The sequence below is a fragment of the Vulpes vulpes genome, unplaced genomic scaffold (genome assembly GCF_048418805.1).
Source record: "Vulpes vulpes isolate BD-2025 unplaced genomic scaffold, VulVul3 u000000899, whole genome shotgun sequence".
Lineage (NCBI taxonomy): Eukaryota > Metazoa > Chordata > Mammalia > Carnivora > Canidae > Vulpes > Vulpes vulpes.
In genome coordinates this window covers 719,354-731,617 of record NW_027325780.1, presented here as the reverse complement: position 1 = coordinate 731,617, position 12,264 = coordinate 719,354, and the positions used below count along the sequence as shown (strand labels likewise).

Below are 12,264 nucleotides of genomic sequence, written 5' to 3'. Positions count from 1 at the left end.
CTAACAAGATATCAAAGGGCAAAAAAAATGACAAGGATATTTTTAAATATTAAGGAAATAGCCCTTTTCTAAAATAGTTTACACAGTATATTATCCTATAATGAACAGTATGCCAACATTTCAAAGCTATCCACTCATTAAAGTAGAAAGCAGTAGGTAACATTTTGGTAATCTAGCTCCTATGCAGTGGCATACTCCCATTCTCACAAAATATTCTAAATTCCAAGAATTAATAGCTAAGATACTTTAGCTATTACTGAATTACTGAATTAGTAAATTACTGATTACTCTGAATTAGTAAATTTTGTTATATTTAGAAGATTTCCTCCCTATCTCTTGAATTAAAAGCCAAATACTACTAGATACAGAGAATTATGACAAAAGAGAAGCAATCTCAAACCACAGATAAAATTTTCAATTATGATGCCAGAGAGGGGAGATAAAGTATATTATTTAGTCCCTGCTATGTGCCAGACACCACCCTCAGCATTTTATGGATGTTATCTCATTTAATCCACACAATAGCCCTTAAAGTAAGGAGTAGTTTCACAGTTGTGCAGATGGGGTACAGAATGCTCAGAAATGCTAATTACCCTTGCCTAAACTGGTAAAGCTACATAGGGTTCTAACTAATTTTGAAGTCTTCCCATCAAACCATACAGGCTTGCTGAAATCAAAGTCTTTAATGTGTTTCTTTGCTCAATGTGATATGTAGTTTGGATTCATACAGGACAGAGCCACCATGAAAGATACTCCTAGCAAACTTGGAGTTGAACTCTTCTTCAAAACTCACAAATACTCCTATTAAAAATATTTCTTGTAAATTATTCCCTCCAAAATGTTAAAAACAAGTTTAGCTATATCCAGAAACAAATGAGAACTTAAGATGTTTACATCAACTTGTTTGAACTTTTGAACTAGTTCACTACAGAATGCCAAGTGGTTTATTCAAGAAAGAAAACTTTAACCCAATTTGCTTATTCTGCAGAACTGAGTCCCTTGTTTTGTTTTATTTTTTTTGAAGACAAAGCATAGTTGAATCCAAAAATAATCTCTCCTGGTTTCCAATTCCTCTATTTTTAAAACATGTACCAGAAAGCATATGACATGGTAGGCATGGTTTTAGTTTGGGGGAAGATGATCTGATTCACAATAATGTATGATTGCTGCAAGTAATCTTACTGATTCAGCTTTCATGGGTTCAGTATATATAGACTGAAGTTGTTTAAAATCTGGCACTTAGAATTCACCAGAAATAAGCCTTTTCTCTAATTAATGAAGGAAACATTAAAAATATTAATGCTTCCAGACTGAAAAAAAAGGAAAAAAAAAACGAATGCTTATCTAAGTGGAATAAGAACAGAAGATGTATCTTACAACAAATTCACTCTTTCCTGACAAGATCTTGTAGGCAATCAAAACAACTGTGCACTATCCCTAAATCTCAGCCCAGTATGATGTAGCTAGTGTCACATAAAACAGAGTTGAATCTCCACAGATATGGAAAGTCATCTGATGATTCTTTGGACATGTGTCCTCAACTGAAACAATATTATCTTCACCTTCTTGAGAGAGAGCATGGGCATCAACAACAGCACTGACCGTGACGGCATTTATCAGGTCCCTACTATGAGCCAGGCACACTGCGTTCATCTTTTCATTTAACCTTCAAGAGACCCACTGTGCTGGACAGCAGCATTTTTTTCTACTTTCCAAGTGAAGAAACCCAAGCTTATGAAGGTAACTTGCCCAAACATTGAACTTCTCTGACTCTGTAGTCAAAGTGCTTTTATTTCTACCCCATAATTCCTTAATCCTTGATAAATACATTACAGTCTTACATTTAAATTTCTCTCATTGGCAAGAACTGAGTGACGTTCCTCCAGATTTTTGTTATATTCATATATTGCTCATGGTTAACTAGGAGGGCATTCGTTAAATGCTAAGCTAACATGAAAAATACACTATTAAAGTTACTTCTGCTTTTAAACCTTTCATTCCTTTAGAAAAACATTTTTGAAATTATTGGTATGATACGGGCACTGCCATGAATGATACCATTTGCCCAAAGTTATGCTGCTCCTTTGCTGGCACACAGATTGATAAAGCCACCCCACCCTCTAACCCAAAACTAATACCCTGATCTTTCATTACCCTAAAACTCCAACACATGTATGTAATGTTTTCCATCATATTTCATGTCAGTTTTGTTAGTATCTACAGATTTCTCATTCCTACATAACTCCTACTTCTGGTTAGTGTATTACTAACAGTAAAACCCACACTCTCAGTTATAGAGACTTTACTATGGATAAAAATGTATGAAAGTCCATGCTAGTTTTACTTAATTCCATACAGAAGTGAGAAGTGAGGGTAGAGTTCATTTTTATTTATCCTCAGAATCAATTAAAATTATAAAAGGGGAAAGATCTAGGCCAGGAGTTGAGGAATTAGGAATTCTGGGTTCGAAGCCTAGTCACTGCACTTTCAATCTTCCATTCCTCAATCTGTAAAATGGGAATAATTTTACCTATGTCAGAGTTATTTGGGGGAGGAGAGCTTGATAAAATAATAAGCATAAAATAGCCAACTTAGTGGCTAGAACACAGCAGGTATTCTCACATTATTGTAACACCTATTTTTCTAACAGATTATTTAGAATAACAAGACACTTTTTATATAAAATCTCTTAGACCCAAGCTGAAAAAATAATACAGATAACACAGAAGAATATACAGCAGCAATAAAATCATTACCTAATGCTTCTTGGCTTAACAAACTTCTACTCACTGTAATATAAAAATTATAGAGAGGGGGCATCTGGGTGGCTCAGTCAGTTAAGAGTCTGCTTTCAGCTCAGGTCATGGTCTCAGGGTCCTGGGATCCAGCCCCAAATGGGGCTCCCTGCTCAGCAGCAAGTCTACCTCTCCTTCTCCCTCTGCCTCTCCCCTCCTGCTTAGGTGTGGCTGGTTTGGCTTTGCCACAGGCACATCAACCAAGGTTTCCTTTCCTGCAGGAAGTCACTCAAGTCACTTTTTTTTTTTTTTTTTTTTTTTTTTTGTAAAGTCCTCAAAGTAGGTTTTATTGATACATTTCTTCAAATGATTGTGGAATTTTTAAAAATCCCTCCCAAATTTGACAATTTAGGGACAGTGGCAGGAACCAAGAGTATTTGAAGAAAGCAAATACAAATACATTGGCACTTTGCCAGCTCACTGAGCTAACACCAAGAAGCCAATTTATTCTATTTTCTTAAAGAAGCTTATATGTGGGTATGTTTGAATTGGCCCTCTGAGAATTGTTCAAATAAAGGAAACATTATGGAAAAAAGACTGGTTTTCAAATGTGCAATCTCTGAAAATAAAACTTCAAAAATGTATGTTTGAAAAGATCTGCACAGCTTGGTACAGTGTTTATATATAAAGAGAACCAATAATCCCCATTGACTTTAAAACTCAATCTAAAAAATACTTTAAATGGCATGGCATTAGTGACATTCTTTTCAAAGCATTCCATTTAAAATAAAACTGATAAAACTGTTCTCACCCTCATGAAAAGATCTAATCCCTTTCTAAAACAAAAATATGATTTGCAAGAGAAACAACACTGTACAATTGACTGGTAAATTAAGATTTCTGAGACTGTAAGAAATGGGGCCAAAACAAGTCACACTCAAAAATGAGGAACTGGGATTAGAAAGGGATCCAAGAGGAAGGAGTGCTATTTGACTGGCTGGAAGGTAAGAAAGGCACAAAGCAGTCAAGGAACTAAAAACCATTCAACATGGCAGTAACACAGAGTGTGAAACTGAGAATATGTGGCCTGAGGCTGGAAAAGAGAGTAGAGAAGGATCATGAAAAACCCAGGATGCCATCTTTTAAACATTTGGAATTAGTCTTAACAGTTCTTAAACTATGCGTTTTACAAATATTCTTTTTACAGGATAGAGCATGGATTGGAAGAGTAAATTCAACAGTAGAAAGACCAAATATGAATATCTTGGTGTATTTCAAATAAGAACCAAAGTCAGACTGAACTGAAATAGTGGCAATAAGGGTGGTGTGAAAATGAAAACTGGGAGATATTAAGGAGTCAGAATAAAAATGATCAGATATTTATTGGATATGTAAGAGGAGGAGGAAAGAAATCATTAAAGATGATCAAAATTCCTGTCTTATTGTGAGGTGGGTTGCATAGAAAACACAGGAGAAGGAGTATAAGTTGTACTTGGGAATTTCAGGTTGAATGTACCCATTAAAAATCCCAGCAGACACGTGGATGGTGGACTGTTGTTGTTGTTGTTGTTGTTGTTGTTGTTGTTGTTGTTGTTTTTGGATGGTGGACTTTTAGATCATGGGTTGAGAGCTAAGGAAAAGATCCTGTCTGGAGATTTGGAGCTCATCATCACGAAAAGAAAGCCTTAGAGAAGATGCATAATGATAACTGAGTTAACGGACTCTAAGAAGAGGAGCCTGCAGTGACATCTGAGAAGGTGCAGCCAAAGAGGTGAAAGTATAAAGTCCTGAAAGACAAAGGGAGAACTTCTGAGACAGGACTGGCCCACGGTGCATAATGCAGGGGTGATCAGGGTAAAAAAGGCTGAGAACTGACAACTTCCAACATCCTTTTCTGTAAATTGGTTCTACATTGCTTAGAATGGCTTACAAATATCTTAATCCGCTCTTTGTTCCAACCTTAGAATATTTTTCTAGAGTAGAAGGGTAGGCATGCCTGGCTAGCTCAGTTCATATTGCACTGACTCCTGATCTCAGAGTCATAAGTTCGAGCCCCAATTTGGGCCTAGAGTTCACTTAAGAAAAAAAAAAAGTAGAGGGATAGAAAAAACTTAAACAAATTACCATAACAAAAAAATTGTTTGAAGTGCATTTTAATGTCAGTTGGTACTCAACAGTGATAAAACTAAATTCGTTCCACATGAAAAATTATTAAATAGTATTGTGATATATAAGTAAGTAAATAAAATTCAGTAAGTCCTAATGGTCACAGTGAGTTTATTTAATGTTTAAAGATGTAGGGGAGTTCCCAAACAAACTAGTTCAGGGCCATATGTCAGAGCTACTTTGAACTAAGAAATTTCATACACCATGAAATATGGTTGACATTTAGATCCACAGTAATGTATTTGCAAGGTATTCATTTACTACTGACTTTATGTGTATCCAATCAAAGATTGCCATTTTATGATCCATTAAAAAGTTGAGAAAATTAAATAAAATTGTGAAAGACATTTGCTAGAAGTAATAAATAATTTACCTCCAATTTGCACATACTGAAAATTCAGCTGGCAACTATGTCTAAGTTATTAGAATTTCAGTGACTTACGGTATTTTGAAATTGAGTGCTACTATTAAATACTCTGCAGAGCTTTTTAAAAGTTACTTTTGTCCATAATAAAGATTATGTGTTGAAAAAATAGGTCTTTATATTTACAAACAGTTTACAGATTTCACTTCTAGTGATGAGCATATATGTAAATTAATGTTTTGTCTAAGGATACTTTCTTTAAAGTTAAAGGATTCTTGAATTAAAATAACTTCTTTTTTAGATATTTCAATATATGTGTAAACTAATATATGTGAAACATGACTGCTAGATTTCAAAAGGGAAAAAAAGCCATCTTCAGAGATGTGCTACACATCAAATTTTTTCAGTATTACACCAAAAATAACTCCCTTTAACTGTTTTTGCCTATTATAATAAAATAATAAAAATATACTTTGAAATGATCACTCGATTTTTAGTGCTTTTCATCAAAAATGTCAAATGCCTTAGTAATATCAAAAAAATTGATAATATAACACTTAGAAGCAGTATATAAGAGAATTTAAATACATATTTAAGGATATCCTCTGTCTCATCGTTTATCTATTCCTCTTTGAACACTTCTGGTTACCAAAACACTCTCTAAATAATTCTAGTTGTTAGAAAGATCTTCTTTACATTGAGCTGAAATGTGCTTCCCTTTACCTTCCACTCTTTCCTTCTCCTTTCCTTCTCCTTTCCTTCTCCTTTCCTGGGAGCAATAAAGAATAAATCAAATCTGTCTTTCAGATGACAGAGCTAATGTTTGCAGACAGCTGATGTGTCACCCTTGAATCATATATTTTTCAGTATTTCAAATTATGCTCTATTTAATATTTCCATTCTAGGCAACATCTTGTGAGCCATCCTTCGATGTGCCCAAATTGACTGTTGTTCCTCTTAAAAGACAATTTTCAGAACCAAATCTAATACTTGGGATAGAGATGCAATACAGATTAGGTGAACTGATCACATTTATAGGTATAATTAGAAAGCAATACATCATGTGAAAGAAGAGACAAATGTTCTACCATTGGGGTGAGGGGTTGAGAAATAAAGAAACTCAACCTTGCAAAGGTTTAGATTAGATTAGATCTCTCACAAGATTTTTATGTTTACATTCAAAGTAAAGATATAACTAATGTCCTAGTATCCATGGTAAAAATAAATAAATCAAGTCTCATTCCTCATAAGGAACAGAAGAGAGAATAAGGGATTATTATATCACCTGCTACTAAAACAATGTTATTAGAGATTGTATATACATACATACATAGGTATATTTTTGAAAAGAAGTGTTCATTTGTGCTAACAGCAGAATTTGTCAAACCAAGAAAGAGAAGCAGAATGAATAGATTTCATTCCAGGCAAAATAGTTGTATTGAAAAAAATAACAACGTTGAAAAAGAAAATAAAAAGATTCTGTTACCAAGTCAGGCTCTAACCCCAAGTCTGCCACACCATTCATTTGAATGACCCTTCAATATCACATGCTTAAAATTTTCCACATATACTAATGTCCCACCACTTCTTACTCAAAACACTCTGTCAAGTTCTTCCCACATTGCCTTTTAGGAGAACTAATACTATCAGTTTCATCTGATTTAGATATTTATTTCATATTTGCCAGAAGACTCTGGCCAATGTTTTTGAAAGCACATTTAACTATACCATATGCCTCCTTAAATCATCTCTATCAAACAAGCTGTAGGATAAGGCTCTGGTTCATTCTGTTCTGTTTTTCTTCCTTCACAATGTGTTTATGTATATTTACCCAATTTGCTCTGTTCTTCTTGCCAAATTACAGGTTTGAGATCTCAACTATTGCAGAGCAGCTGTGCTATTGTTGATGTCTCACTAAACAGGGGTCAGAGGATGAGCCTGTACTGCAAGCACTGGTGACACCTGCACATCACACCATGAGGTAAATGCCCTGCCAAGTAAGGAGGTGAAGAACTTCAGAGTCCTTCCTATTCAAACTTAAGACATGTCGGTACAAATGAGCCACTGGTGGAAATAAACTCCCAAACTATCTATAGATTTTTCTTGATAAGATAATATGTTTAATCATATGACATTTTAAAATTAAATTGCATCCAACAAAAGAAATACAAAAGAATGACCTCATTACTACCACCTTTGCATTCCTCCTGTTTAAGTACTAAGAATCCATCTACCTTAGTGGTGCCTGGATAGCTCAGTTGGTGAAACTTCTTCCTTTGGCTCAGGTCATGATCCCAGGGTCCTGGGATGGAACCCTGACTCTGCCTCTGCCTCCACCTGTGCCCCCAGTTCAGCAGGGAGTCTGCTTATCCCTTCCCCCTCTGCCCCTTCCTCTCCCTCTCCCCTGCTCATGCTCTCTCCCTCTCCCTCTCTCTCTCCTGATCTCTCTCTCTCAAATAAATACATAAAATCCTTAAAAAAAAAAATCCATCTCAACCTGGAAATCTACATTAAATAAAGAAATTTGATAAACAGAGATCTCTCTTAAAGAAAGTATTTCAAAGACCCATTTCAACAATGCTAACCAATGATATACCTGGATAAGATCTACCCAGATAGCTTTAATCTTCGTTCACTCCACAAGATCAATTTCCAAATGCAAATCTATTGTCCTAGCTGCCCATCTCCAAGTAAAGCAATTTCACATTAACCTTCTTACAAATTAAAATTCAGGAACCTGGGACACCTGGGTGGCTCAGCGTTTGAGCGCCTGCCTTCAGCCCAGGGCGTAATCCTGGAGTCCCGGGATCAAGTCCCACATCGGGCTCCCTGCATGGAGCCTGCTTCTCCCTCTGCCTGTGTCTCTGCCTCTCTCTCTCTCTCTCTCTCTCTCTCTCTCTCTCTGTGTCTCATGAATAAATAAATAAAATCTTAAAAATAAATTCAGGAACCTTTAGGTTTTTAAAAGAATAATCCTCAAACACAATGGAATTCAGGAAGTAACATAAAGAAGAGAAAGGAACTGATAGAGCAGGCTAATGAGATGAGGCATATGTCCACGGATCCAGCTCTGAGACTATGCATCTGGCTTTGAGGCTGTCTATCTAGGGTTACTTCACTGGGGTGTTGTTAATTATTTAAGTGAGAGAACAGGGGGAACCATCACCACATCTGTCACCCTCACACAGGAAAAACCTTCATTCATTGTTGGGCCAGATGTGTTTGTTTGAAACCTAGACTAACTAGCTACTTAATGGGCTTGAATTCTTAGCCAAAAGCTAATTAGGCAAACATATTAAGCATCAGTCACCTTACAAGGCTAAACTGTTTCCGTTGTGTTGATTTTAATCCAAGCTCATAAGAGAGCTCATCACCTACAAAAGTATCTGAATAAAAGTCAAGGCAAAGGAAAGGTCCAAATTACTCACAACATACTTAGAAGAACAATAATGATGTCCCCAATCATTGTAATGCCCAATACATTAACAAATAAAACCTTCTCATGCTTTGCCTCAGTGGTATCATGTCCTTGATACCAAAAAGAAAGAAAGAAAATTAAAGAGAAGAAAGAGAAAGAAAGAAAGAAAGAAAGAAAGAAAGAAAGAAAGAAAGAAAGAAGAGAGAAAGAAGAAAGAAAGAAAGAAAGAAAGAAAGAAAGAAAGAAAGAAAGAGAAAGAAAGAAAGAAAGAAAGAAAGAAAGAAAGAAAAAAGAAAGGAAAGAAGAGAAAGAAAGAAAGAAAGAAAGAAAGAAAGAAAGAAAGAAAGAAAAAAGAAAGGAAGGAAGGAAGGGCAAAAATTATTATTTTAGACAGATCTCCTTCCCTCAAAATCCTCAGCTTGCTTGTAGGTGAAATATTAACATCAAAAGCCAAACCAATGACAACTTCTCATGTCTCATATTTATTATGTTCTATATGATTTTTTAAAATCATGCCTCCTGCCTATTTAGCCAATCTACAAATCACTGAAGAATATCAGTAGTTTCTAGAGTAGCCTCTTCAAAATGAGAGTGTCGAAAGGCAAAACAAATTCAGTGTCTGGGACAGAACAGGCATACTGCATTTTATAACTACTTTGGAGAAGAAAGTAAACTGTCTTCCTTAACCAATCACTGTAATTAAAAAGCCAAGATAGTTTCCTTTTCTCTTAAATGACATGCACCCCAGTAAGATTCTGGTCATTTATCTCCTACCTGATATAAGCCCCTGACCCCCCAGCAATCACAGGTACTCTTTTTGCTTCTTATATAACTAGTAATTCAAAATATTTGAGAAAAATGCAGACATCTTCTCATCTAACAAACATTTATGACTCTGTTGTGTGTCAAGTATTGTGTTAGGTGTTACAGACAGAGCAAGAAACAAAACAAAATTTATCCTAGAAGGAAAAGAGATATAAGAACAAACAAATAAATGCTTGGGAGAAAAAAATTAACCATGAAAACGGAAGAGGGAGTGCCAAACTTCAGAGGGAGAAGACTGTACCAATTAAATAGGGTGATCAGGAAGGGTTTCCCAAGGTGACATTTGAACAAGGCCTGAAGAAAGTGAGAGTGAATGAGGAGCAAAGCATTTCAAGCATAGGGAACAAGTGTAAAAGTGCCAAAGTTGTAAAGAACAGCAGAGAGATCAGTGTGACCATAACAGAAAGGGCAAAAGGAAGATGTAGTAAGGGGGGCCAGATCCTACAGAACCTCGTAGAACACTGCAATATTTAGATTTTCACTCTGAGGGGAATAGGGAACCCATTATCAAGGATTTTAAGTGGAGGGGGTGACATAAATGAATTATCTTAACAAAACCATTCCTGCCAAGGACAGAAACAGAAAAACTAGGAGAAGCTAATAAACTCTGTATATTTTCTTGGATATGTGTGATCAATATAAAGTAATCCTGTAACTTATTTATTATCCTAAACATATTGTAATCATTACTGTTGGACTAGGGAACATCTGAACTGTCTGCAATCATTTCCCTCATAATAGGGTAAAAAGAAAATCACAAATGGAAATACTAAATGACTAGTGAAATTATCGGTGTTTAGGTGATTTAAACAAAAGCTCTTCATCCAAACTAAACATCCCTGATTTTAACCAGCTATCATTATGGTTTATTGCCAGACTAACAAACATGAAAAAATAGACCTTAACAAGACCTGGATACAAATTAAAGCACAAATATTTCCTAGTCCAAGGTATGCCTTACTGAGCCATGTTCCTTTTCTTCTTTTATCTTGATATTTAACTACCATAGTAATTAGTCAAAATCTCACTTTGGAACTCGTGTGAGTGTGTGTGTGTGTGTGTGTGTGTGTGTGTAAATGTGTATGTGTAAATGTAATACTCTCAAGTTCGAAATAATGACTGTAGCTCTGAATATTTAAAGGCTCTAGCAATAGTTCTCATACCCCTCCAGATAAATATTTATAGGGCCTTTTAATCAATATTTAAGAAACCAGATAAAGCAGACTTTAGCATTTTCAACCTACTAAAAGCATATTATAAATAAAGTACTAACCAGAGTGGTTTGCCTTGAGCTTTCTATTTTCATGTTCATTTTGTACATCAAAAAAAAGAGGTAGTATATAATCAATGTATATTTGTCATCATTTCCTAATAATTTATACAGCTAACATGTTTTCAAAAAGTTAATGAAGTGCTTACTCTCCAACTTTATTCAGGGCAGGTGCAGGACAAAGCATAGAATTCAGCTCCACACTTACTGGATTCACACCTAGAAAATAAAACGCAACTGAATTAATATAGAACTTTACGTATCTCACAGTTTTATCAACAGTATGAAAAACATAATGGTAATCAGGGTTCAACAGTGGAACATTAGATATATTACCATGAAGAACTAAATAGACTTTCAACTAAAAAGAGAAGGAAAAGAAAATGAAAAAATAGAGATCATATGTCTCATTGATATGCAACATTGGTAAGTTAGAGTTATGATATTTTATTAGAATAAATTCATGGATATTTGTAGATACTATAAAATTATCATCTTTTCCACCTCCATTTTTCAAACATCTTAGTGTTTGAAGGATAAATGATATATATTTTAAAAGCAGAACTTAAAATAATGCAGAGGGCAGCCTGGGTGGCTCAGCAGTTTAGCACCTGCCATTGGCCCAGGGCGCGATCCTGGAGTCCTGGGATCGAGTCCCGCATCGGGCTCCCTGCATGGAGAGCCTGGTTCTCCCTCTGCCTGTGTCTCTGCCTCTCTCTCTCTCTCTCTCTCTCTCTCTATGTGTCTCTCATGAATAAACAAAATTAAAAAAATAAAAAATAATGGAGAATAGATGAATATCCAAAGGAGAATGAATTTATTTCAAGAGTTTAATAAGATAGTGGTATGTTAAATAAATAAATAAATAAATAAATAAATAAATAAATAAAACTAGATGCTTAAATTATCCTATTTTAATAATAAATTAGAAAAAATTTGGACTTTAAATATTCAGAAAAGTTCCATAACCAAATGGATAATCCTAGAATGTAAGGGATGAAAATACAATCTGACTCCACTTATTTGTTTGGGGATTTACTTTAATAAACTTAATCTTATGTAGTGAAGGAAAAAATATGTTCACACTATAATCAAATATGTACTCAGAGGGAGTCTCATAAAGCTAACTCTTAGATTCAGATGACTAGTGAATAAAAATAAAATTATTTTGTCCTCTTCAATTGTGGAATCTACTATGAAGAGTTTGTTACAAATATTATTGTCTTGCCTTACCAAAATGATGATCCTAACAGGAAAGAGAAGAATTAATTATGACATTTACCATGCTGAGATCCTCACCACGTTAATTCAACAAATACACACTGAACAGTTGCTGTGTACATAGGCAAAGCTGCGCTATTGGAGTATTTAGTACCATCAGGAAAACAGCAAAATTGTACATGAATCTTTCAAAAAATAATTCTACCAGAGTTCACAGAGTTATAGCATCTGCATTACAGATTAAAATTTTAGAAGCCACTACAAT

At 35.0% G+C, this 12,264-nt stretch overlaps 1 protein-coding gene across 1 annotated transcript in view; it reads right to left on the bottom strand.

Annotated features, from left to right (window-relative positions):
- Positions 1-12,264, bottom strand: part of ANTXR2 (ANTXR cell adhesion molecule 2) — a 153,476-nt gene that overhangs the window by 91,977 nt on the left and 49,235 nt on the right. The window contains exon 10 of the mRNA XM_025998217.2: positions 10,928-10,997. Within this exon, the coding sequence (XP_025854002.1) occupies positions 10,928-10,997 (70 nt within the window). The remainder of the gene's footprint in view (positions 1-10,927; positions 10,998-12,264) is intronic.